Here is a 25,379-nt window from a genome sequence, read left to right on the forward strand (position 1 = left end):
CACAGAGTCTGAGATCCCAGCTGGGACCTTGGGGATGAAGGACAGCGCTGGCACAGACCTGTGTGGGAAGGGGCTGTCCTGCGGGGTCAAAGCTCAGCATACAAGACTCCTGGTGCCTCCTTTAATGGTGGAGAGCATGGACAGCACCTGCTGGGTCACTAAAGGGAGCCTGGCAGAGAACAACACCGCAAGTCCAGCATGAGCTGAAGTGCAGATGGAGGAACATTGCGAACAAGGATGCTCTTTGCCATGGGCAAGTGCTGTTCCTGCCCAGGCAGCACTGGCTGTGCCTGTGATATGCTCCAGAGCTTCTGCTGCTCCCTTGGCCATGCAGAGGGGGCCAAGAATGAGCTCTAAAATCCAAGGGCCTTTCAGCCTCTGTGGGAAGCAGTTTCCCCAGCACTGGAATTGCTGGGACAGGAGGTGACACGGCAGGGATTGTGCCAGCCTGAACAGGGGCAGTTTCCTTTAGATCAACATCTACCTTACAGGAACTCCTTGTCCCCTTGACAAAGCTGTTTGCCTCTGCTCTTACAGGACCACCCCAGCCCATCCAGACCTCCTCCAAAGGGTCAAGCATTTCAGAACTGCACAAGGATCATATCAAAAAGGGAAGACAATTCTTTGAATTGAATGAACATGCTGCAGGAGCTCTGGGTTCAACCCCTCTCTCGGGACCCAAGCACAGCTCCAGCTCACAAAGCTTTCTCTGGGACACTCCCAGCACACACACACCAAGCAGCTTTAGAGACTCCCTAGAAATGAGGGGAAGGAATAAAATCTCCATCAATGATGCCTGAACCACCTCAAAAAAGATGTTTGATTTCAGGTGGCTGGAAAGTCCTGATGAGGCCAAACCCTCTAACCCCTGACTGATGTGGTCCCAGAGCAGGGGCCTGGGTCAGAACAGCTCCAGCCCACCCTGGTTCCCCCCAGAGCCCCCTCAACCAGCACAGCACCCAACAGCAGCAGCTGCAGCAGCAGGCATGTGCCTTCCTCTGGCCATTCTACACACATTGCTAGAGGAAAAAGCGGTTGAATTTCAGCTTTTTGACGCTCCTTGCCTTGAGCCCAAAGGCAGGTGAGGCTGTAGGCATTGCATGGCTCCCATTCCCCTCCACCAACCCCTGAGCCCCCCCAGCCTGCAGAGCCCCCCGGGTGGTACAGGAAGGTGGGATGGGACAGGAGCTGCAGCTGGGAGAATGAGCTGCCAAGCAGCAACAGAAAGGGGAGAGTTTCTGGAGAGACTTTTGATAGACTATTTGGTAAATACATGGATACATGAACAGCAGCAACTTGCACAATCCCCAGACTGTGCTCCCAAGAAGCACAACTCACAGCCTTTTTCATCTACAGGCAGGGAAGGGAAGTCCAGGTCCTGTATTCTGGGCAAGAAAAAAACATCAATTCCTGAAGATTCTAACTTCAGTACAGTACAAAATCAAGAGCTTCCCATCAGCCCAGCTACCTTCTGGGACCCAACATTAACTGCTCCTGAGTGCTGCTGTGAAGAGATTGTGGGGACTGGGGACTGAGGCCTGAGAGCAGGGTCCCGCTTCCCCACCCTTCTACCTGGAATCCCAAGGACAGTGAAGATTGTAAAGGGAATAAAGAGACTCTTTCTCAAGCAAGGTTCATAAAGCAAACGAACAAGACCTGTCTCCCTCTGGTCTAAAGGATTTCCTGTGTTCTCTCTGGGAGATGGAGACAGGATTGCTGGATTCCAGACTATGCTATGATATGTGTGCTGCTGATGGATGAGCCTGAACACCACCCCGTGACATCAAATTCTCTCACCTATAGCCCACAGCCCTTGCAAAACAAACCCTCTCAGACACCGGCAGCAGGGATTTCCACCAGCAGACCCCAGGCAACAACCAGTCACCCAGCTTTCTGTCCAAGAGTCCGTGAGCACAGCAGTGCTGGCACAATTCCATGGCAGAGCCAGGCTCCCATTCCTGCCTCCAGTGAGTGGACGTGCCCTCGTGTCCCTGCCTGCCCTGAGGGGCGCAGGGGACGTGTGAACCCAGTGTCCGTGACCCCAGGGTACACCCAGGAGCACGTGAGGGGCTGAGTGGCTCCACGAGGATGCAGGGTCTGGACAAGCCCCACGTGGGCTGGGCAGAGTGGGGAACTTGCCCTCCAATGTGGCCAGGCTTGGCAGGTGCCCAGTTCCCTTCTGTCCGTGCCTGCGGGGCTGGAGCAGGCGGTGGCCAGTTGGATGAGGTGTGACTCCAAGCACAGAGGGAAGGGAGGCGCAGCAGTACAGCACAGGGTGAAGGTGGAACCCATCACGACTTCGAGGAGAGCTGAGGAGTCCACGTCGCTGGCACCAGGAGCTGTGTGCACTGTGTGCTGTCCCGCACAGTGTCACAGACAGGAGAAGTCACTAGAGAGTTTGGATCCAAGTGAATTGGCATGGCTACTTTGGACTATGGTAACATGGGAGCAATTCTATTCCATGGCCTTTAATACATTTCATTTTCATAGCACCTTTCATCCCAGGGTTTAAGTGCTATAACGGAAGCAGGTACTGTGCACCCATTAGCACGGGGGAAACCGAGGCACAGAGTGGTTTAGTGATTCGCCTTGGGCCACTTGGAAAAACTGTGGCAGTGTCTGGACAGCCTTAAACCTCCTGACTCCCTCAGTTGGTGAGACCACACTGCTGCCTCACATGAAGCCACTCCGCTCCCTGCCCTCCCCAGCAACGTGCTCCTACCCATTCTTCGGTGAAGTCTCATGCTCCTTTTTGATGCACAAATATATGACAAAGAAAAAAAAAAAAAAAGAAAAAGGAAAAAAAAAAAGTGCAGTAAACTAAATGTTTAAAAAAGCACATTTGTGCTGTCTCTGTGCAAAGATAAAAGAAATAAATACATGATTAAAAAATTAAAAAGGTTCACAGTATCACACATGGATAGGTAGCTATGGTAGTGCACATCTGGAAAACACTGTGTTACTACCCAGGATTCTCTACACCCAGCTAGAATTCTCTGCTGGGAGCTGCGGGTGAGCGGGTGGTTTCTTTGCTGCCCACGTCTGGGGTAAGTAGAAATACATGGTTATAGTTTTGCTCCATTCTGAAACGCAGTGCCTGGGATCCTGCAGTGCAGCAATACTGGTGTCAGCAAGCTCTTCCCCTTCCCACTGGAATGGCTGCATCAACGAAAAGGGAACACATCGACCTGCAGAGGGAATCGCTGCTCTCTGGGACTTCTGTGTCTGCATAGAGATTACTGCAAGAGGCAGAGAGAACAGAGTCACAGAATCATGGAATTGTTAAGGTGGGAAAAGACCTCCAAGAATACCAAATTCAGCCATCAGCCCAGCACCACCACCAACCCGTGTCCCCAAGTGCCACAACCACACATCATTTGAACACTTCCAGGGACAGTGATGCCTAGGCAGCCTGTTCCAATACCTGACAATTCCCTTTCACTCAAGATTTTACCAAATATCCAACCTAAACCTCCCCTAGCACAGCTTGAGGCTGTTTCCTCCTATTCTGTCCCTTGTTCCCTGGGAGCAGAATCTGACCCCCACCTGGCTGCACCTTCCTGTCAGGGAGTTGTGGAGAGTGAGGTCTCCCCTGAGCTTCCTTTTCTCCAGGCTGAGACCCTCCTCATCTCACTTGTGTTACAGCCCTTCCCCATATCCACTCACTTCTCAGGACATGCCTCAGCCCCTCAATGTCTTTCTGGTCATGAGAGGAAAGAGGATAAACCCCTGAGCACCGTTGACCACATCTGTCAGGTCTGTGTCCTGCCAGCTGCCCAGCACAATCAGAGGATGTTCTACATCCTCCAGAAACGGCAACATGTCCGGGAAACCTGAACTCCCCGAAGTTTTTCCTGCACCAAACAACTGGAATAAGCCACAGCCCTTGCTGAGCAGGCCAGGGCTCTGCCAGCACAGAGCTGACCTGAGAGGCAGCTGGACTCTGCTGCAGCCATGCACGAGCCCCACGCTGCCAGAGGCCAAGCTGACCTTGCAGAAGGAGCATAAACTCCGACCTCGACCCAGCGGGCACCCGGCACACGGCTGTTGGACACTTACTGTATCGCTCTCCTCATCGGAGACAGAGTGGAGCTGAGTGCTATAGTGGAGCGGGGAGTAAACCCAACTCCTCTCGTCTGTCGGCTGCCAGAGTGGCCAGAGACGGCAGGGAGAATGCAGGGAGAGCAGCAGCAGAGCAGGGAGCAAAGGAGAGAAGAGGAAAAAATAAAAGGAGAAAATAAAAAGAGCAGGAAACAATACAGTAAGAACAGCTGTCCACGTGGAGGGAGAGCACTGAGCCCAGAGCCAGCTCTCAGCAGAGGAGCCCTCCTCATCCTCAGCACGTACTGGCTCCCTGCCAACTGGGACACGGGACCTGTGCCAGCTGCAGTGGGGGTGGCACACCTTCTCCTCTTGTAGGGACAGAGTTTTAGAGCTTTTGAGATGTCAGGGAAACCTCAGCTCCTGGCCATGGCATCATCCTGGCTCCATAGAAACGGAGAGATTTGGGAAGTGACTTACCTAAGAGTAGTGACAGCTCTGTTTTTCTGCTACCTGCTACCAGCTCTCACCCTTCCATTTCCAGAGCCCTGTGCAAGCTACAAACCGATGTCCAGGAGGTCTTTTACAGGGAAACTGGATTTGTTTGTTATGAGTTCCTCCTTCTCTGCAGAAGGCAGCAGAGCTGGGGTGAAACCATGGAGCATGGTGGCCACAGAAAGGAAACAATTATTGCTGAGATCTTGGGGACAGTGGAGTGATGGGAACAAGTACAACACAGAAGGCAAAACACAACTGGACCCTGGAAAGAATGAGAGGAAGGAGGTGTGCCTTGAGGGACAGTTATCATAGCACTGGGCTTTGCTGTGACAAGACACACTGCTGCCTACAAAGCACAGATTCAAGGGCTGGTCTCTGCTTCCATTGTTCCTAGTGGGGCCCCATTTACACTGCAAATAGGCTCTTTTGTCTCCAGAGGAGCTCCCACAGATAAGAAACTGCCCCCTTTGACCCAGCCTGGCACTGCAAAGGAAGAGAAGCAGAACTGGGTGTTTGGAAGAAGCCTGCAGTGTTCCCAGCCCAGGAACTGAGCGTGACAGTCTACAATGTACAAGGAACTACAAGAAGCCAGAGAAGCTTTGAAGCACTGGGCTCCACATGCTGAAGCCCCCAGTAACTGCAGCTCCATTAGCAGAGACTGCTGGGAGGAAGGCTGAGAAGCCCCTGTCTGGAGCTTCTCACAGGGCTCTGTCAGAGGTACAGGAAACCTTCCCACCACATCAAACTTGTCCCACATCCTTTTTCATTCATGAAGGTTCATCCATCCTGACTGAATCACATGCTCCAGCCAGTCTCTTTGAGAGCCTTTTAGGAGCTTTGATGCATGCGGGGAGCTGCGGGAGATAAAGGAGCACCCATTGCTTGGCATTATCGCTCCCGGTGCCAGAGCAGCCAAACCCAGCTGGGGCAGGAGGGGCTGCAGGAGGTGTTGCCTGTTTGCCCAGCAGCACCTTCCTCATGCCAATCAGCAACAGCCAGAGGCACATTCCTGCCCCTGCTTCCCCATGCACCCTGCCTGTAACCTAAATGGGAGCACCAGGCTGCACCACCGAGGCTCTGGCAGCACTGCCACCACACCCTGGGGACAGCAGCTCTCCCAAAGCACAAGAAGGTAAATGCTAAACTCCAGAACAATCTCAGCTCTAGATTCAGCCCCTAAATGCTCAAATGCCTCCCTGCATCTTTTGGAAAGGAAAATCCTCCCTGCTCATAGAACATAGTCAGTGAGGAGGGAGCACACTGGTGATGCTGAGAAGGGCTGGAGAGCTGAAACTAGCCCTAACCCAGCACCAGCTCCTGCCTCATTTAGTTTATGAGCTGCTCCCCACAAGCCAAAACAGTTCTGTGTGCTATTGGAGTTTTAGGACCTTCAAAACATCTTAATAGTGCCTTTAAAACCCTCTTCCTGGGCTGAGGGAGCTGAGCTTGCATCACCTATAGAGGCCCCATTGCCTCTCTGGCCAGATCTGGTACTAAGAATCACAGAACAGTTTGGGTTGGAAGATCACCTAATATCCCCCCTTGCCACAGGCAGGGACATCTTCCACTATCCCAGGCTGCTTCAAGCCCATCCAATCTGACCTTGGACATTTCCGGAGAGAGGACAACCACAGGTTTTCTGGGTAACCTGGGCCTCACTGCTCTCAGTTTTCACAAGGGCAGGGTGACACTACAGCCCATCCCTGCAGAAAAGGGACAGAACTCATTATTCTCTTAGATTCTACAAGGAGATCCACTGGTGTAATTTCAATTTCTGCTGGGCTGGTTCCTAATTCCCACTCAATCCAGAGCCCCAGCTGTTGAGAGAAATGGGATGCTGGCTCCAGTGTTTCAAAGCTGCAGCTCTGCTCCCCTACGTGTTGTGCTGGCGTGGTCACTTACAATCCCAGAGGAATGCGAGGTAGTTCGGAGTCTGCGCTGGCGGGGAGAATAAATCCAGTACCTCCCATCTGTGAACTGAGTGGCCCCAGGACAAGTGAGGTGAGAAAGGAAACAGAGGAGAAAAAGGGTGATGTGAAAGAGAGGATGAAAGAGAAAGCAAAAAACAAGGGGTTGGGCAACTCCAGGCCTGAACAGTGAGCAGGTGGGAAAGCCGTGCAGGGAAGAGCGGCGCCCATGCCCTGCCACAACTCTGCACTTTAATTCCCTGGGGATAAACAGGAGAATGAAGTGCTCTCCAGGAGCAGACTTCCAGTCATCAGATCACAGTCTCCTGGGACTGGCCAAATCCTCCTCTGCACACACACCATCCCTTTACCCACCACTGCCCTTGAGCACTCCTGCAGGAGCAGCTGTGGTGCTACTTGAGTGCACGTGTGCAGCCTCACCTGAGCTCCAGCTCAAGTGGTTTTCCAAGGAGTGCACCCATGGGAACTCAGATCAGCTTTTCCCTTCATCCCAGCAGTAATAAACACTCCACAGCACACGACACACATTTAATGCAAAACTCAGACTCAGATGAAGTATGAAATGCTGATGAGCAGTCAGTCACACTGTGAACACACTCTGCAGAATTTTCTCTTGGATAGAGGTGTCCCTCAAGCTGTGGGCAGTTCATATGCCCAGGGACAGGGAGGAAGAGCAGCTGACCCTCACTAGAAGACACTTGCCAGGGGAGCAGGCAGGATCTGCCTGCACAGAGCTGCCATCCACAGGCAAGGAGGGGGCAGTGTTAGAGGAGCCATTTGCATTTTGAACAGCATGCATCCAACCCCAAACAAGCTGTAAAACAGGGCTGATTCTTTCCACAGCTCCCACAAGCCTCAGAGTGACTTGGCAATGAGTGAGCAGCTCTGCAGCAGGGTCACAAGAGCCCAGCGAAAGGCCAATGCTGCATTTTAGTTTAGAAAGGAGCCCATTGCACGGGTTCAGGTCGTGTCCAGCACCACAGAACCAACAACAACAAGTCAGAGCAGAGAGGAGCCAGGCACCTCTTTTAATGAGGATTCCAGTGCCCAGGCATGAGAGAGAGCTCAGCTCTCACAGGACAGGCACTCAGCTGTGCTCTGGGAATCCATGGGACAGGTACACGTTGCTAAAAAACTTCTTCTCTGGTCTGCAGAAGTTGCTCAGCCATTGTGGGAGCTGAGTGAGGACCAGCGCCAGGCTTCACGGCACTCTGCTGCCAACCACCAACTTACTCCCTGGCTCAGCACTAGACTCCCACTGCATCACCTAATGCAGCCTGCAGGGAAAGGAAAAGCCGGAGTTCACCAGAGCCCAGGGTCACCCTCTGCAACCACCTCCCTCTGGGTCTAGGCCATGTTTGTGTCAGGAAAGCAGCCAAAATCTCTGGCTGAGGAAGGATGAACCTCTCTGTTGCACCCACATCACCTTGGCTTGTCCCAGGAGCAAATGTGCTGGCCCAGATAAACACTTGTATTTGGAAGTAGAGCCGCACAGCTACAGCTACATCCACAGCAGGAGTGCCACCTGTGTGAGCCCCACTAGATGCTGTTCTGAGTTCTCCAAGTTTAATCCAGTTCCCTGCATTCAAAAACTCACCCAGCACCGTGGTCTCAAGGTGCTCCACACCAAGGTGGTGCAAGGCAGCCACTGCCCACCCGACTGCGTGGAATGGATACTGACAGCCGTGTCCAACCCTTCCCATCACCCCCCAAGGGTCAGGTGGAGAAGGTCTCTTACAAAGTATATGTCTGTGACTGGCACATCGTCTTCATCCGAGGCCTGGCTGGCTGGCTCCGAGGCCTGGCTGGCTGTCTCCACCTCTACGGTGGCTGTGGATGTGACAATGGCACAGGCTGAAGAAGCTGCCTCTCTGCAGAAGGGAAAGAAATGACAGTCTAGTCACTGCAGTCAGGACAGGAGCAAGCAAAATGGGTTTGTTAGAGGAGCTTCTGAAGATGCTGTGCTATCACATCCTGAAGGGTCACGTCAGGGCAGGGCAGGTCAGTACTGTGCTCAGCGCCACTGAAAACCCATAGCTCCAGCAAAGCCTCCAGCAGAAGCAGCCATAGCTCAAAACCCACTGTATGGGCTCTGCTCAACACTCAAAACACTCACTCTTTGACTTCTTCTTCAGGAGCTACAATCTCAACGTCACACTTGGGCTCCAGCTCGACACTGATTTGCTGAACCTCCTCCTGGACTCGCACCTCCTCGTGTGACCTGGAAACCAAAGGGGAGACAGGTCCAAAGACTCAGCTGGACACGAATTACACATAGCCCTCAATTTCAGATTGGCCTGAATCAGTCCAGAGCCAGCCAAGCCTCTTGTGCAGCTCTGCCCCAGCACACAGCTGCTGCTGCTATCATGGCACTGGGCTACCAGAACAGACTCAGTGGCTGATCTCAGCTCAGAGGGAGCACTCACACCTCCCAGGACTGAGGATTTGGATAACCAAAACTCCCAGGAAAAAGAGTCAGTTCTGGAAGATTGCAGCATTCAGGAATAAAGAGGTGGGAAAAGGTGGGAAAAGAGGACAAGAGAAAAGGAGTTAAACAGCCAGTGCAGCAGGAAAGATGGGCAGTGTCAGATGGAGAATGGGAGCAAAGAACTGGCCTCAAGGGAAAACCTCTTTCCAGAGTTAGCCTGGCACCAGGCCAGAGCTTCTGACCTCTTCAAAGACTCAGCACACCAAAGCTGCTCCAGGGTTGAGATCAGATTTATCTGCACACTCTGGAACTGTTTCTGACAATCTTCACTTTAATACCTCATGCTATTAAAGTAATTACTTGTGCTAGCAGGCTGGCTGCACTGTCCACATGGGAAAGAGAAGCAGGAGTCTGCCCAGCTGAGGGGCAGCTGTCAGAGAAGGGCTGAGCTCTGGGTTCACTGACAGCATTGCCCTGCTCCAGGCTGGCTCTGACCAGAGCTGGGGCCAGTGGGCAACACTTCTGTCCAGCTCCATGCATGGAATTTGCTACACTCTTCCTCACAGGGCTGGACTTCAAACCTGGACTGAATTCCCCAGCAGACCAGAATAACCAGAGGCGTGACACATTCTTGAGCAAATTGGGTAAGGTTTTTACCAGCTCAGTACGGGAATGTAAATTCTTCCTTTAATAAATTTGTGTCTGTCTGGTTTTTACCAGGGGATCCCAGAGAGTTCCACAAGTGCACAGGTCCCTACTCTCCCAGGAAGGGCACATGGAGGCACTGGCATTAGAAAGGGACCAATAAGGCAAAAAACAGCAAAGGTGGCCACACCTGCAGACAATCAGTGTAGCTCTGGCAAATCTGTGACAGACAGATCTACTCTGACCAAGCCACTGAGCTCCCTGAACTCTCCCAGGTCACTCTGATTCACCTGACCTATTTCTGGATGAGCAGTCACACACTACAGCAGCTCCCTCCCTCCAGGAGGTACCACTGAGCCTGAACTCTTTTGGATGAAGTCACTGCATTTGGCTCATGGGCCCCACCACTGAGGCCTGGGTGCAAGTCTCCAATTTTCAGCAATTTTTAACACTGGATTCTGCAGGATATGAGGTGCTTCTTAAGTCCCTGACACTTCTCACAGTGAGCAGGTCCCTGTCTTCCAGGGATAGGAATTTACCAAGATTCAGCAACATGCAGCATCCAGAGGTATTTTCATTAGGAAATACCATAGAAAGGGATTTTTTCACAGTGCTTGTCAACTGAACTCAGCAAATCACTCAAAGTTCAGAACAACAGCAGATGCCTGTAACATGGGGCAAACCCTCATCTTCCAAAGGCCTTTCCTTCCAAGCACCAAACATTGCAGGGAGAGAGGACATCAGGCTGTCAGGCTCCTCTGGCTATGGCACATCCTAGGATTGAGTCTCTGATGTCATTTCAAAGCCTATCACACCTACACAATGTCCTGGAAAGCGAGGGCAGAGCCAGCAGCATCCACTGGCTCCTCGTGCAGATCCTGGGGTAATTTTTACCGATGCAAAATAATTCCACAATAATGCACAATAATTTAATGGTAAGAGCCTCTAAAATCAGACACCTCTCTGCAGCACAGCATTTCTGTCCTACTTTGCCCTTGGCTCTGAAACACCACAGGAGGGGAAAAGCCTCACAGATTTCTGAAAACACTGGAAGCTACTTCTGAGGGGACTGAAGGTGCTCAGTGCCTCACAAAGTCAAAGCCCTTTCCCTTTGCCCAAGCCACAAGCAGATGCTCAGAGGAGGAATGTTCCTGCTGTCAGGGCTCACTTTCTTGCTTAAAGGAACTTAAATGACCTTCCTTGACTCTAGTGCTAGGTGAGTGGGTAAATTTGGACAACACTGTTGGACCATTTCCTATCAAATAATTGGTATTTTCAAAGCACTAAGAAATATGCTTTACAAGGAAAATTCTGTAAGAAGTGGGGATCATCTGATTGGAGAAACAGCTCAGCATCCATGCCAAAATCCTGGAGCTGCTGAAATTCCCACTCAGCCTTCTAAGCGACCTTTGCACAGGGATAAACATGAGGTCTCTGTGCAGCAGAGAGAATACAAGACAAGAAGACAGGAGACACATTTCTCACCTGCCATCCTGCCCTGAGGAGTGTGTACGCCTCCTGTGGAAAAAAAAACAGAAGAGTTTGGAGGAGAAATTTAAGCCAGAAATCCTGCATTGTCCCTATACCTCCACATCCCATGAGGGAGATGTTCTACTTAACAGCTGACACTTCTTCCAGCAATAATTAATCCCATCAAAGCTGTGTCTGCTTGCTCCCATGAGAGATTTAATTAAAATCGGTCATTAGCATTCTAGAGTGCGGATCTGCAGCACGGAGAGCAACAGCAGCCACTCGACAGCAGTGGGAGCAGGAAAGTCTCCTCACCTGTACCTGGGCTGCTCAGAGGTCTCCGAGGGGGATCGCTCGGGAACAGAGAGAGATGTTGACGATAGTGTTGTGGCTATGGAGGCTGTGGTAGCTTCTTCAAAGGAAGGAGGAGTGCAAGGGAGCAGGTCTGGCCTGCCTGCTGGCCCACAGCAGGGCAGGGGAGAGGCAGGAAGAAGAGATGATTAAGTCAAACAGCAACACTTCACCTACACCAGCCTCATGTGAGGCTGTTCCACCATGAACCTGCACACCCACACTGGGACTGGGCACTCAAACCACAGACAGGCAGAAGTTTAGCTGGGTCATGACTGCCTCTCCCAAGGCATCCTCTGGAGAGAGCCAGTCAGCACCACTTCCAGCACAACAGGCAGGGAACAGAATGCCAGTGAAGATTTCTCACTGGTGACCAAAGCTGGATTAAAGGCTTGGATCATCAGGGATAAATATCCAAGTGAATTAAGAGATGAACTGAGTGTTCAGTGCTTTGCACAGGGAGCAATCCAACACCCATGCACTGGAAGAGCTGTAAATGCAGCCAGACGGAAGTGAAGGAAAGGCAGCACAGAACCAGGCCATTCCTCTGTTTTCCAGTGGCAAGATCCTGCCTGTTATAACTGCCCAAACACTGTCATTGGAGTGCTGCAGTTCCCAGTCACACCCTGTAAAATCGTTTTTTAAAAGGGTAGAAAATGCAACTTTCTGTTGGCTTTGGGATATGGCTTATGGTGCTCCTTGGCACCAGTAATGTCTTGCAGCAGTGATGCAGGCAACCATTTTTACTGCAGAACCCCACAAGGTTGGTCTCCTTTGATGCAGAGCTGTTGCATCAAGTACCTGCTGGTGCTGCGACAAAACAATGCACTCTTACCTTCTTCCCTGTCCTGGTTAGGTTTAGCACCTGCAAAGCACAGCAAGACATGCAATGAAGAGCTATCCATGAGGAAAGATCTGCAGTTGGTGCACAGTGGGGAACTTGATGAGAACAAGGGAGGATCCTAAAGAACTGCTAGGAAAGAGAGGGTAACCACAGAGGCAATACCCTGAGGGTGGCTGTCACCTTCATCATCGAGCGTGGGGTAGCTCCTGGCCGCCCGCAGGTCGTACTGGGTGTCGTCCTTGTCGGAGGCCAGCTGGCTGGCCGAGAACGCCGCCGTGGGACCCGCCGTCTTCACGGCCAGCAAGGCACTGCGCCCTTTCTTCGAGGGGGACGACTTCAGGGCTGGCAGAGGGAGCCGGGCAGAGAAGGTCAAAGTACCACCACCAGCTACTGGCACACTGAAGGCATTTCTCCCTTCACAAGGAGAGGCTCTGCCCTCACACATCCCTTCTGGACTGAACCCAGGTTGGCTGCATGGATTGGGTGAGAGCCTGAGCAAACCAAGGCAAGCTGTGACAATCTGAGGGCTCTGCAGTTCTCAGCTTTGCTCCGTATCATGGAATGTTTTGGGTTGGAAGGGACCTTAAAAACCCATCTCATTCCACCCCCTCTATGGGCAGGGACATAGGCACTAGAGCCCATGCAATGAGACAGAGCCCAGCAACTAGACAGGTTGCTGCAAGCCCTGCCCAACCTGGCCTTGGACACTTCCAGGCATGGGGCAGCCACAGCTGCTCTGGGCAACCTGTACCAGGGCCTCCCCACCCTCAGATCTCCTATCTTCTAATCTAACCCTGACTGCTCAAAACAATTGCCCCTTGCCTGTCACTATCTGCCTGTATAAAATATCCTTCCCTCTCCTTTTTCTAAGCCCCCTTTAAGCACTGGAAGGGGCTCCAAAGTCTCCTAAGAGCCTTCTCCAGGCTGTACACCCCCAGCTTTCACAACTGTACCACTGCAAAATCCTGCTCAGGCTTCACCCCAGACTCCTTGTGAAGCCTGCAACAGCAAGACCAAGGTAAAACCTCAGAGCACAGCAATCCCTGAACTTGGTACTTACAGGAATTCTTGCGAAACACCGTGTTGGTCATGAATTTGAAGAATCTCTCTGCATAAAAGCTGGGTCTGTGTACTGACACCGTGTCCTACAACAGCAAGAAGCAATTGTTTAATTTTAAAATGATCCCTCAAGGCAGAATTTCTTTAAGAACCAACACAGTCTTTTTTATTCCAACATTTAGCACTGACAGAGCCTTAAAATGGAAAGGCTTAACTGAAACACTCTAATTAATGCTATAAATAACCCTGAAGCATTGCCTCTGATTGCATTTGATTATATTCTTGCTGTGATTTTATAATGGATTTTGGTGATTTTAGTCCTTTGTAGACTTCCTGGATTTTTTTTAAACGCTGGCCTGATTGCATACATGAAATTTCTTCTGGCTTTGCTGGCTGCCATTCCAATCAAACCTGGATACCTTTGCATGTCACACAGATACCCAAATTCAGCCAAGGGTCTCCAAACATTTCAAATGTTCTTGTTTAACATAGTAAAACTGAAGCTCTTTCTGCTTCTGATGTTTGACTGTGCTTCCATGACTTGGCATCTCCACATTTTCTTTGCCACTTTAAGGGAAGCCACAAAATGCAAGGCTGAAAAATGGTTCCCACATCCAAGGTTGTTCTTTCAGAAACACACACCTGGCTGCTGCAGGAATGAAGCCAGCATGGAAACATGGAAAGGGATTTGCTGGCAGAGAGCTTGCTGAGGTAGAAACAGCCAGTCACCAGAGAGAACAGCACAGGGCTCCTGACAGCCCAGGAATCCTGGTGTCATGGGAGACAGGAGCAAGGGAGGAAAGCTGTGAGCACAACAGCTCAACATGTGAGGAGCTGGACTGAGCAAGAAAACCTGGCTGGGAATAAATGGCACCACCCTGCTGAGCAGGAATGGGGAGCAAATACTGCTCCTTGCATCAGCTGCAGCTGTGCCAGGTCAGGCTCCAGAAATAGCCACCAAGTAATCCTGCAAGGCTTGGACGACTCCTGCCTCTGCACAGGCACTCACCCCATCATGGACAAGGGCCTTCCAGGTGTGTTCTAACTTCTTGATGAACCTAATTCCAAGAAGTGGAGAGAGAAATAAAGATACGGATTCAGGCATGCACTCTGTACCAACCCCCTTTCATACCCTATAGGTGAGATCCCTGAGCTGCCAATGTCACCAGGACTGAGCTTTCTCCAGCATCTCCCTCAGGAGGTCAGGACTGCCTGGGAACACCACAGGAAAGGAGGAGCTGGGATGGAAGAGGTGACCCTTCCACTCCTAGAGATTTGCTTCCCACACTGAAGTGGGAAACTACTTCTTTATGAGCAGCTCATCATCCTGGACAAAGGTCTGTGTATCCCCAGCTGTTCTAAGGACATGATGGAAACCAACAGCCAGCTTGGGGCAGCCATATCTACTCATCCTCACAGTCTCCAGGAGAGAACATGCCCCCTGCTTTCACTTGGTACTAAAAGAGATGTTATCAGCTAGAGGTTTTTCTCCTCACCAAATATCAATTAAATACAAAACCAACACACACTGCCAGGTTACCTACCTGTATGACTGCAGGATATCAATGATTCCTACGTGCAGCAGGAGACGCTCTCCTTTGCCATTCACTGCTGGGATCCCTCCCATCCTGCAGGTAAAGCAGAACTTCAGCAAGTGCAGCCTCAGCTCAGTAACACCCAAGCTCTGGGGATCAGGTTATTTATTGGGTCAGCGAGAGCTGTCTGCCATTAGGGCAGTAAATCCTTAAGGACAGAGGTATTCCCAGTCCCATCCATACTAATGCCATTCTGCCGAAGTGCAGCATTGGCACCAGCACACAACCAAAGCACAGGAGTGCCAGACACTCCTTCAGGCTGCTGCTGCAATTATTGATGCCTGAAGGACTGGAAACACCACAGTATTATCTCAGTTCTCAGGAGTGACCCTCCATCAAACCCACAGCAGCTGGTTTCAGACAGCAGCAAGCAGCAAACCCCACCATTCCTTAGCCCAAGAGCCAGGGAGCCAGGCAGCATCCCAGGTCAAGCACAGCACAGGCTTGGGGCAACCCCCAGCCTCCAGCTCCAGCAGTGACTCCAGCACTTGGCTACACTGCTGTCTGCTAACCCCACTGGGATGGCCTCAGGGAACTGCCAGGGATTCCAGAGGCAGGAGTGATGGAGAACTCCAAGCTCCTAGGGACAGGCTGATCCCTACTTCTGCTCCAGTGTTTGGGTGCTGAGCTAGAACTGAGCTAGTGTCTCCTCCCCAGGGAATGGGTGGATGTTTAGAGGCTGTTACACAAGCTGACAGTTTACAGCCTGGCCTAAGACATGCAAGTGCTGTGAGGCCAGAGCCTTACAGAACTATTTTCCACCCTAGCTTCCCCCTTTCCCACCACAATGGCAGCACAACCAAAACCCCAGGAGAGCTGCTCCCTTGAACAGTTCTGTTGGCCTCATGAGGGATTTCCCACTGCAGCCTCCACCTGTGCCCCTCCCAGCAGCACGAGTGAGCCCAGGTTTCACCTACGTGTCATCCGTGTCTATGGCCTCCCCCCGGGCAGCCCCTCCCTGGATGGACTCCATGGCTGTGGAGTACAGGGCTTTCTGGCCCACAGGGCGCTTCTCATCCGACGTGCTGTGCGCTCCCTCCGACAGCTGCTCCCGCTCGTGCTGGTCTATGTTATGAACCCCAAGCAGGAGGCTGTAGTCCATGATTTTAAAGCTTTCCAATACCTACAGGTTAATATTGAGTTCAAGAACAAAGACAAAATATCAAGCCAGCAGCAGAAGTACAGTCCCCAAAGCATGAAATCAAAGCAAAGCAGCCCATCCACATCCCCACTAACTCGTTTTACAGAGCCTGAAAGTTTCTAAACCAACAGTCATCTCTGGGCTTGACTGCACAGAGTTTGGCCATCCCACAGTCACAGCAAAGGCCCGACGGCTTGCAAACAACACCACTGTATCTGCTGCACAGTGATTGGGAAAATGCTCCAGCAAAGCAGCTACAAGGGGAGCAGCCTGCTGAAGTGTGATGCACCAGGCAAAGGAGCACAGCCTCAGTCCTCAGAGGCTGCCATGAGATCCAACTCTACTGCTTGGCTTCCAGGGAAAAGGGCAGGGGAAAGGATTGATCCTACTCTGGGGTCAGCAGATTAGCAAGGTTCTCAATTGGGAATTGCTCTTCCTCATGCCCGGGAGTTCCTTACCCTGTCCCTGAGCTGCCCCCTCCTTACCAGACAGTCTCGCTGCAACGTCTTCACCAAAGCACTGAAGGTGTCTGCATCCAACATCAGGCCCTCAGGCATATCTTGGATGAAGTCCAGATCCTTGTATGTAGGGCTGGACTTTTCTTTTTCCTTCTTGGATGCCCGGCGTTTGTAGGTTGAACCTTTGAGGTCGAATTTCAGGTGCATTTTCACCACTCGAGGCAGGATGTTGTTCATCACGACCACGCGGATGTTTTTGCCCCCGGACTGCACACAGTACAGTCCATAAAACTTGGGCAGCAGTGTCCGGGGGTTCTGGTTCAGATTCTGTAGCAAGGGTGGAAAGAAGCATGGAGAAGGGTCATTTGAGCAGAATATTCCTGCTGTGTTCACCATAAAACATGTCAACAGTGGGACTAGAAACTTAACAGGAGCTCAGTGTATGCATTTGACAAAGTCCTGCATTTCAGTGGCTTTAGGACCTGAAAATATAGGGATTGAGATGTTCAGCACTCTCTGGGCAAATAACCAAGTCCAGAAATCCCCTGCTTTCCCCAAGTACAGCAGCTAAAAAAAGGAAACCAAACTGAGAGAGAAATAAACACAGTAAGTGGGAACTTCAAGCTTAAAAATAACAGCTCTCTTTATCTCTCCACCATGTCAGAATCAAGAGCCGTTCTCCAGCCCAGAATAAAACATGGACAGGGTTATTTTTTAAACAAAACAACATAAATGTTTTCCTCCTGTTGCAGAGTCGCTTTATAAAGCAGTCAACCAGAAAGCACGGATATCCTGTTCTGCTGTCATCTCCTTTTTTTAGCCTGCAGAATAATTAGGAATGACATGACAGGCAGGATTTGCTTGTTCAGCTTTGGGCACATTTGGGAAGGAAAGAGAACTTATCTGCTTGCTGTGGCAGGAAAGACAGACCTGACAGGTTCTGACAGACAGCAGAAACGTGACTGTATTAAAATTTCATCCCCTCAGCTCACCTGGGCACAGCAGTGAGCCCTCTTGGAGAGTGCCAAAAGTAATAGAGGCAGGTATATGGAAACAGCTTTGAAGTAACTCAGGATGAGTCCACCCTGCTTCCTTTCCCTGACTCCTTTGTTATGAGTGGTTTCCCAGGAGCAGCAGGGTGATCAGGGATATCACCAAAGAACCCAAAGACAGTGGAAAGCTGAAACAGGTCACTCAGAACTCTGCATCACACAGGTAAGTTCTGTTTAATTCACTGACTGATGATGGCAGGATTAACAGCGCAACTCCATTCCCACTCAAAAGTCCACACCTGATTTACTACACACATTAGGCAACAGGCAGTGCTTTCCAAGAAAACTCATCCTGTCCAGGAATGTGAGTGTCATTTGCAAAAGCAAGTGATTTACACAATCTCAGGATGGTCTGGGTTGGAAGGGACTGTAAAGACCATTTGGTTTCACCTGTGCCATGGGCAGGGAACACCTTCCACTATCCCAGGGCACTCCAAACCCCAGTCCAAACTGGCCTGGAACACTCCCAGGGATGAAGCAACCACAGCTGCTCTGAGCAACCTGTGCCCCCATCTTCACAGGGAAGAATTTCTTCCTGGCCTGGCTGTCACTAACACACAAACATCCCATAACCTGCCTCTCTTGGTAAATTTTCCCCAGTAAGTATTGAGCAAAGAAAGGATTTTCACAGAACCAGTGTAGGATCACATAACCCCAATGCACCAGGCACACAGATGGGACAGCAGCATTGCTTCACATCACCTTCTCCCTGGCATCTTCACAACAAACAAATCCCTGGTCATTGTAACTGAATGTCAAGAGTCCTCATCCATAAATCTGGAGCCTCCAGCATGGTTGTGCAGGGAGACCAGCTCCTGGTTTTTACACCAAAACAGCAAGTTTGGGTCCAATTTACTTGACCCAATGCAAGTCTCTAGGTCTCAATATCCTGCCTTGCCAGACTGATACGCAAAGCTGGCTGGTACCTTGGGGGCCTGCAGCTTGGAATTGCTGCCAGTGGGAGTCAGGACAATCCTCAAAGTAATGGTCAAACAGCAGGAATGGGAGAGATTCAGGGACAGCAGTGCTTTCCCCACAAAACCAGGGTGGTTGCATTATTGCCTGGAGAAAAGGAGGCTCAGGGGGGGACCTTTTGCTCTCCACAAGTCCCTGACAGGAAGATGCAGCCAGGTGGGGGTCAGGCTCTGCTCTCAAGGAATAAGGGATAGGATGAGAGGAAATAACCTCAAGTTGTGCCAGGGGAGGTTTGGGTTGGATATTAGGGGAAATTTCTTCATGGAAAGGGTTGTAAAGGATTAGAACAGGCTGTCCAGGGCAGTGATGGAGTTGCCATTCCTGGAAGCATTCAAATAATGTGTGGGTGTGGTATTTGAGGACAATGTTTAGTGGTGACCATCATGGTGCTGAGTTGAAGGCTGTACCTGATGATCTTGGTGGTCTTTTCCAATCTTAAGAGTTTTCCTATTCTATGACTGCAATTAGCAACCATCCTCAAATGCAGGCTGTGGCAGATGCACACTGCCAAGTGAAGAGGAATGAACTAGTTCTGGGAAAAGGACACTCAGAAGCACGCATCTGGGAAGCCATTCTGAGGCCATAAATGCCTCCAAACTACAGCACAATTATCTGCCTCATGTTTACCCACAGTTTGCAAATAATCAGTAGGATTTGTGCTTCTGGGACTGGCTTAATGACATGCTGTTAACACTGTTCCTGGTGTGGGAGGCAGGCCACAAGACACCCAGGTGGAGGACATGCCCTGCCATGACAGAAAAGCTGCCATGACAAAGCTGAGCTGGGTCCGAGGTCCTGGGTGATACACACCATGTAGTATCCAGGAAGGAGCTTCTGCAGGAATTCAGCTTCCTTGTGCATCACAGTTTTGATGATGAATTCATCGTCGCTGGTGACATAGAAGAGGGAGCCGCTGGCCCCAGGGTTGGACAGTTCGATCAGAGGCTCGTTACATAACGAATACTGGCAAGAAAAAGAAAAGAAGGTGACATTCTATCCCCCAGTTATTGCAGATTTGAGTTCTATGCCCTCAAGGGCTTTCCCTATTATGTCGTCTCCCTGGGAGATTAAGGGGTAGCAAAGCTCAAGTGAGAACTATTTTCATTATAGGTTTGGTCTGAGCAACCAAACTGATGGACAATTTATAATTAGAGACTAAGATTACAGTTCAGAGCATCCCAATTGCTCAGTATCCAACTAATCATCTGCTTTCAGGAACATCCAGCCTTTATAATGACATCTTATCTGTTCCCATTGTGCCTGCACGCACGTATCACATTCAGGCTCTTTGAGCAGAGCCCAGCACATGCTGACGAGCACAGAGATTCCAGGAGACACCACAGCCTGCTCAGGGAACCACATATCACTGTGCTGGAGGGAACACAACACACAGCCTGTTCTCAGCAGCCTCCCCTGGTCTTGTGCTCCTTCTTCCCTGCAAAAATCAGTGCCTGATTCACAGAATCCCAGAATGGTTTGGGCTGGAAATGACCTTAAACTCATCTCATTTCATACTTGGGCAGGGACACCTTCCACTAGACTAGGTTGCTCCAAGCTCCATCCAACCTGGCTCTATTTTTACAGCTACACCTTGCTCCATCAGTCCTGCTAAAAACACATGACAAATCTTATCCCAGGTGTGCAATCAAAAGAGATGAGCCCTCCTCAAACACAGCAAAGAGTTCTGCACTGGGACCTGAACTGGGAGAGCACATCTGGTCATCAGGACACAAACAGCAGGTCCTCAAATAAGGACTTGCCCAGGAGCAGAGGAAAAAAAGGAGAAAGCAAAGCAGGCAGATGCACTTTTTAGCTCAGTGCCCACTCAGATAGTGCAGGGGTCAGGTGGGTTCAGGGCAGGATCACAGAACTGCCCAGTGAGAGGTGAGATGGAGAGAGGGAGGTGATCAGAACAAGAAATTAAATGCTCATCATTATGTAATGAAAATGGCTTTCAGCTCTGCACAGATTAACAATCCCAGACTTGATCAAGCTAATCATCTCATGCATAATTAAAAGCATTTGCTGCTGTGGCAGGCAAGAGACAGTCAGGAGACGCAGAAACAACAAATCAGAGCCATGACCTTTGCAACTGAGGCAAACTCCTTGCCTGGCACAGGAGGAGATCACTGTTACCCTCCTACCAGGCACTGGCACAGGTTTGTTTCACTGGCAGGTGTTCAGCTGTGACCACCCCGATCTACAGGTGAAGGCACACAAAAAGGGCTGTTCCAAAAGGGGAGGATGTGCACTCATGGATGTGTTTCCTTCCCCAGTTCACACAGAACAGGATATCACATAAAAGCAAGGGCCCAAATTCAACCACAGTGCACTCAAAGCTCCAACAGCTTGTTCTCCAAGGTATTTGAAAACCAGCCTTTCCAGCTCTGAAGAGCTTTTGAAGCACAAGAACAAGCTGTGGTTTATTCTGTCTTTTTAAGATGATTAACATAACTACACACTCACATAGCTCTCCACTGAGTACACAAGAAAAAATTCCCATCTTTGTCCTTAGAGCTGCAGGGGACATTACAGGGTCGCACCCAGCAGAACACAACTCCTTTGGCTTGTAAACACAGTAAGTTATTGTTACCAGAAGGACCAGTGAGGCAAGCCCATTGCAGGGCTTACACAGCTCACACTATGTGCAGGTTGTGGCCTCCCTCCAGTACAGGCTGGCAGCTGCCATTCAGCAAACTCAGACTTGGAATCATGGCATGTTTTGGGATGGAAGTGATCTTGAAGCCCATCTCATTCCACCCCCTACCATGGGCATGTGCACCTTCCACTACAACAGGGAGCTCCAAGCCCCATCCAACCCGGCCTGGAACACTCCCAGGGATGGAGCAGCCACAGCTGCTCTGGGCAACCTGTGCCAGGGCCTGCCCACCCTCATGGTAAAGGTAAATAAAGGAGGACACGACAGAAAAATCTAAAAATATATCCATACCAAATAATCATCTGGACGAATGCCGAAGAGTTCTCGGAAGTACCGGAACGCCACTGGGGCATAGGTCTTGAACCTGAAGTCGGCGTAGTGGTGAGCCGGGGTGAGGTTACTGCCTTCACTGCACAGAACACACACATGGGCACGGCCTGTTACCACTCACCAGGCATGGGCAGTCACACCAAAGCTACTGTGTGTTTCACATGCACTGAGCCTTGCTAAAAAGACATCTTTGGAACAATCACCACCACCTTTCTTCTGTGGTAGGAAAACAGGAAAACAGGTTTCAAACTATCTGCCAAAATCTATTTCCAGAGATTAAAGGAACTTGCCAAGCATAATATATTTACACAGAGAACATAACTTTTATGAGCTTTGTTTATTCACAGTTAGAGAGCTCCCAGAAGGAGTTGCTTCCAAAACATGGTATGATTTTGTGGAAGAAACTCTAGATGGACAGCTAGAAAGACAAACACATAGGAAGGGTAACAAACTGGAGTACACAGTACTGCATCTTTCACTGTGCTCCCCTGCAAGCCAGTGCACTGCAGATTCCAACACTTCCCACTGTTCTGTTTGTATATCATGGAGCAGATTTAAAGCATTCAGAACATGCAACTCTGATCTAAAGACAGATGGAAGCTCTCTTGGAAAATCAGTGAGAGGACAAGAAAAGAAGTAATTTGTGCATTCATTTTTTCCCCTTCTCCTTTACCTTGGGAAAAAAATGCTCTCCACCACGTAGAAGTCCTGCATCAGGACATCTCTCTCTGGCTTGGAGCTCAGATTTCCCACAGTGTATCCAATCCCCAGCTGGATGGCCCCCTTCAGAGTGGATGAGGTGGTCTGGCAAAAGGAAAAGAGCAGTTGGTGAGCATTTCACAGCAGATAATCACAATAACATCCCTTGCATTACAACACAGTCATGTCTGTGTTTCTGTGGGGTCATCTCAGGCACCACATGCTGCTAATCAAGTTTACCCAGCTGCTGAAGAGATGAATTAGGGCTTCAGATTTGCTATTTACAGGATTGTGCTGTCCAAGAGTGCTGCATAAAATCTCAACCAGATTAATAACTACTGGGTCATAACTTCTCTCAGTCTCACCCATACTTGGGTGCCTTCCCCCACTCCCCAGACCCAAACCTTTTTATAGGTGGTTTCCCCAGAAGCATCCACGCTTCGATGGCCAATCTTCCTTCCCTGGCCCGGCTGTCCTGGCAGTGAGGGGCCCTGCAAGGAGAGCACAGGGACAGTCAGGGCACAGGCTGAGCTGCCACCAAGCACATACTGAGCAGCACGGCCACATTCCCACACTGTAGTGCACACAGAGATCATGGTACTGCTGGAGAATACCCTGCAGAGTGCCAATAGGTGAAACTGAAGCTCTTTGAATTATACTTCCACCCCTGAAGATGAAGATTAGAATAGCAACGCTCCACCTGACACCCCCACTGCTTGCTGCAGAGCCCTCAGCAAAGATGCCAAGCTCGGAAAAGATCCGGCTGCCAAGATTCCCCTGGTGCTTGAGTGCAGTTTCCCATTGATTTAAAATCCCATTGATTTTAAACACTGATGTATTAAATCAAACAGCCAGAGACTTATTCTTAAAATCCCACGCCCTCAGGTGTCACACTGACACCTTGGGTTTTGCTGGAGAGATCAGGGACAGCCCAGCCCCACTCACACTGAGATAATCCATTTAAGCAAGATCTCATCTGTTTACAATTCCAGGGCTGAGCCACAGGAATGTCTCTCCCACAGGTTTTGGAGCTTACAGAAATGCTATAGACTGCCAGCACTTCAGGGTGACAAACCTGCTCCTGTCCCCTTCTCCTCTCCTACCTCTGAGTCTGCCTCGGCCCTTCTTTGCCAACCCAGAAGGTAGCAGGTTGTGGCTGCTCCTTTAACAGCCCAGTGTAACCAGGTGTTGGGAAGTTCCCTGCAGCTCCTTTTGCAGCCCTAGGGACTCTATTCCACCACCAGTTAACACTGCACCCACACCCAAGTTCTCTCCATGGATCCTGGAGCCCACCAGACAGTTAGAAATGTTGATGAGAAACCAGCACCATTTTGGGGTTTGCTACATTGCAGAACAGCTTTGGATGTTCCTCTGAACAACATGCAGAGAGACTCAAGGTCACTTCCCAAGTGACACTGTTCTATCCCTGTCCCTCTTGAGTGCTGCACAGACCCAGCTCCGAACCAATAGCTCCAGCAGACAATAGATAATTTTGCCCAGACGAAGAAGCTCTTTGTACTTTAGCTTTTGATCAAGAGCTTGCAGTTATTTCTGGTCAATCTACTCGTACTTCTCATACTAAGGGGCAGCCAGAGCTCTCCTTCAAAAATCCTATTTCCTACCCTATTTTCTTAGCAGGGCCAGCCTCGCTTCTCAGCACTCCTCTCCCAGCAGCTGTGAGCAGCAGCTCAACTCAGCCTCTCTTTCTACCAGCCTGTTGGATCTCACTCCACACAAGCCCAAGCTGTGCTGACCTGCCTTGCCAATGGCTCACCATCATCCTCCCAGTGCGATGAGCAGACACAGGCAGGGGAAGGGACTGCCATCCTAGGAACTGCAGTGACACAAGGCTCTTCCAGTCTCCTGCTCTGCCTGTGGCTGTTTCCAGGGCAAGAAAAAGTGGCCCTATTTGTGTACTGAATGATGCAGCCACAGAAGCTGAGCTTCCTACTATGCATATTGCTGTGCAGGTACAAAAGAATCAAGTGTTGCATTCCATGCAATTTTATGGGAAGATTTTGCTGTTCATGGACACAAGTGCTTATCATCCCAGGTGAAGAATGGGAGGAGGAATGTAAGAAAATTTGATCAAACAAATTTGAACATGATGCCCTAAACCATGGGTGTGGGTTTCAGGGAACAGCTTTCAGGCACAGAGCCTCCCACTAGATTCCCTGCTGCCAACTGTGAAATTTTGCTCCAGAAGGTAACAGTGACTCAGAACCTGTGACCTGGAATATCTACAAGAGAAGATGAGTCCCTGGAGATGTTCCCCTGTTTTAGGGCTTCACAAATCACAGCCTCCCTAACTCACTCACTACGTGTAGTAATCAGAAAAACAGAAACTTCCACAGACACGGAAGGGTTTGATTTGCAGCCTTGGGAGAAGCTTGGACTGATGCAAAAATACAGTACACAGACATTAAGCAGAAAAATCATAAACTTATGTTTCTATAATTGTAAGTAAGAATATACCTTAAGTAAGTGAGAAACTGTATTAATAAGATGATGAAGGGTTTATAATGTAGGGCTGTGGTTGTATAGAATAAGCTAAGAGTTTAGAAGTTATAATAGAAGCATATGTGTATACATACGATAATAATCCATTGGCTAGTGCAGCAGAAGCAAAGATGATAGGTTAGAAAAGCAAAATAAACCTTGTGGCAACTGTCTGTTGGTTAGGAAGTTATGTATTGTTATGTAACAAAGAACTTGTGACTGCTTTGTGCTACGGCTGACTGCCTGCTCCTCTAAATCTGATGGCCTCTGAAATTGATGTTTATCTGAGCAATAAATCATTCTTAGCCTGAAAGTAGTCCCATCCCTTCATTAAAAGCAGTGACAATGATAGGTAAGACCCACCACAGAGGCCTGGGGATGCCCAATACATGCACTCTCCAGTTGCCACCTCCGGGTCCTGGTGTGGAAGAAGTGACCTCAGTCACCAATGTGGAGGAGCCATGGATCACATAGCCAAAACCAGCCACATGATGGGCACAATCCCTCCACATCACTCCTGTGGCTGCAGAAGTGCCAATGAAGGGACCCCAGAGACCTACCACTAATTTTATTTCTCCCAAATAACAGATACAGATTTTAATAGTAATCTTGTCAGTATTTTGAAATGCAGTTTTGCTCAAAAAAGGCAGGCAGAAGAGTTGCATAGAGCTCTGTGTTCTCATTTCTCAGCACAGGATTGTCCAACC

General features: G+C 50.0%; 1 protein-coding gene across 16 annotated transcripts in view; it reads right to left on the reverse strand.

Moving 5' to 3' along the window:
- Nucleotides 1-1,235: 1,235 nt before the first annotated feature.
- The window catches only part of PIP5K1C (phosphatidylinositol-4-phosphate 5-kinase type 1 gamma), a 49,968-nt gene continuing 25,824 nt past the window's right edge, over nt 1,236-25,379 (reverse strand). The window contains exons 3-19 of one of the 16 annotated variants that reach the window (XM_021528215.4): nt 22,578-22,664; nt 22,148-22,278; nt 21,436-21,553; nt 19,296-19,448; nt 16,486-16,785; nt 15,777-15,982; nt 14,809-14,892; nt 14,274-14,322; nt 13,266-13,350; nt 12,386-12,547; nt 12,197-12,226; nt 11,326-11,464; nt 11,026-11,058; nt 8,584-8,688; nt 8,206-8,338; nt 4,060-4,143; nt 2,444-3,239 (exon numbers count right to left, since the gene is read on the reverse strand). In XM_021528215.4, coding sequence (XP_021383890.1) covers nt 3,237-3,239; nt 4,060-4,143; nt 8,206-8,338; nt 8,584-8,688; nt 11,026-11,058; nt 11,326-11,464; nt 12,197-12,226; nt 12,386-12,547; nt 13,266-13,350; nt 14,274-14,322; nt 14,809-14,892; nt 15,777-15,982; nt 16,486-16,785; nt 19,296-19,448; nt 21,436-21,553; nt 22,148-22,278; nt 22,578-22,664 — 1,902 coding nt within the window. In that variant the 3' untranslated portion in view covers nt 2,444-3,236. Of the gene's footprint in view, nt 3,240-4,059; nt 4,144-7,466; nt 7,745-8,205; nt 8,339-8,583; nt 8,689-11,025; nt 11,059-11,325; nt 11,468-12,196; nt 12,227-12,367; nt 12,548-13,265; nt 13,351-14,273; nt 14,323-14,808; nt 14,893-15,776; nt 15,983-16,485; nt 16,786-19,295; nt 19,449-21,435; nt 21,554-22,147; nt 22,279-22,577; nt 22,665-25,379 lie in introns of those variants that run through there. The other 15 variants (XM_021528214.4, XM_085562674.1, XM_085562673.1 and 12 more) reach the window with 15 other exon arrangements.

The sequence above is a fragment of the Lonchura striata genome, chromosome 28 (genome assembly GCF_050655825.1).
Source record: "Lonchura striata isolate lonStrDom1 chromosome 28, ASM5065582v1, whole genome shotgun sequence".
Lineage (NCBI taxonomy): Eukaryota > Metazoa > Chordata > Aves > Passeriformes > Estrildidae > Lonchura > Lonchura striata.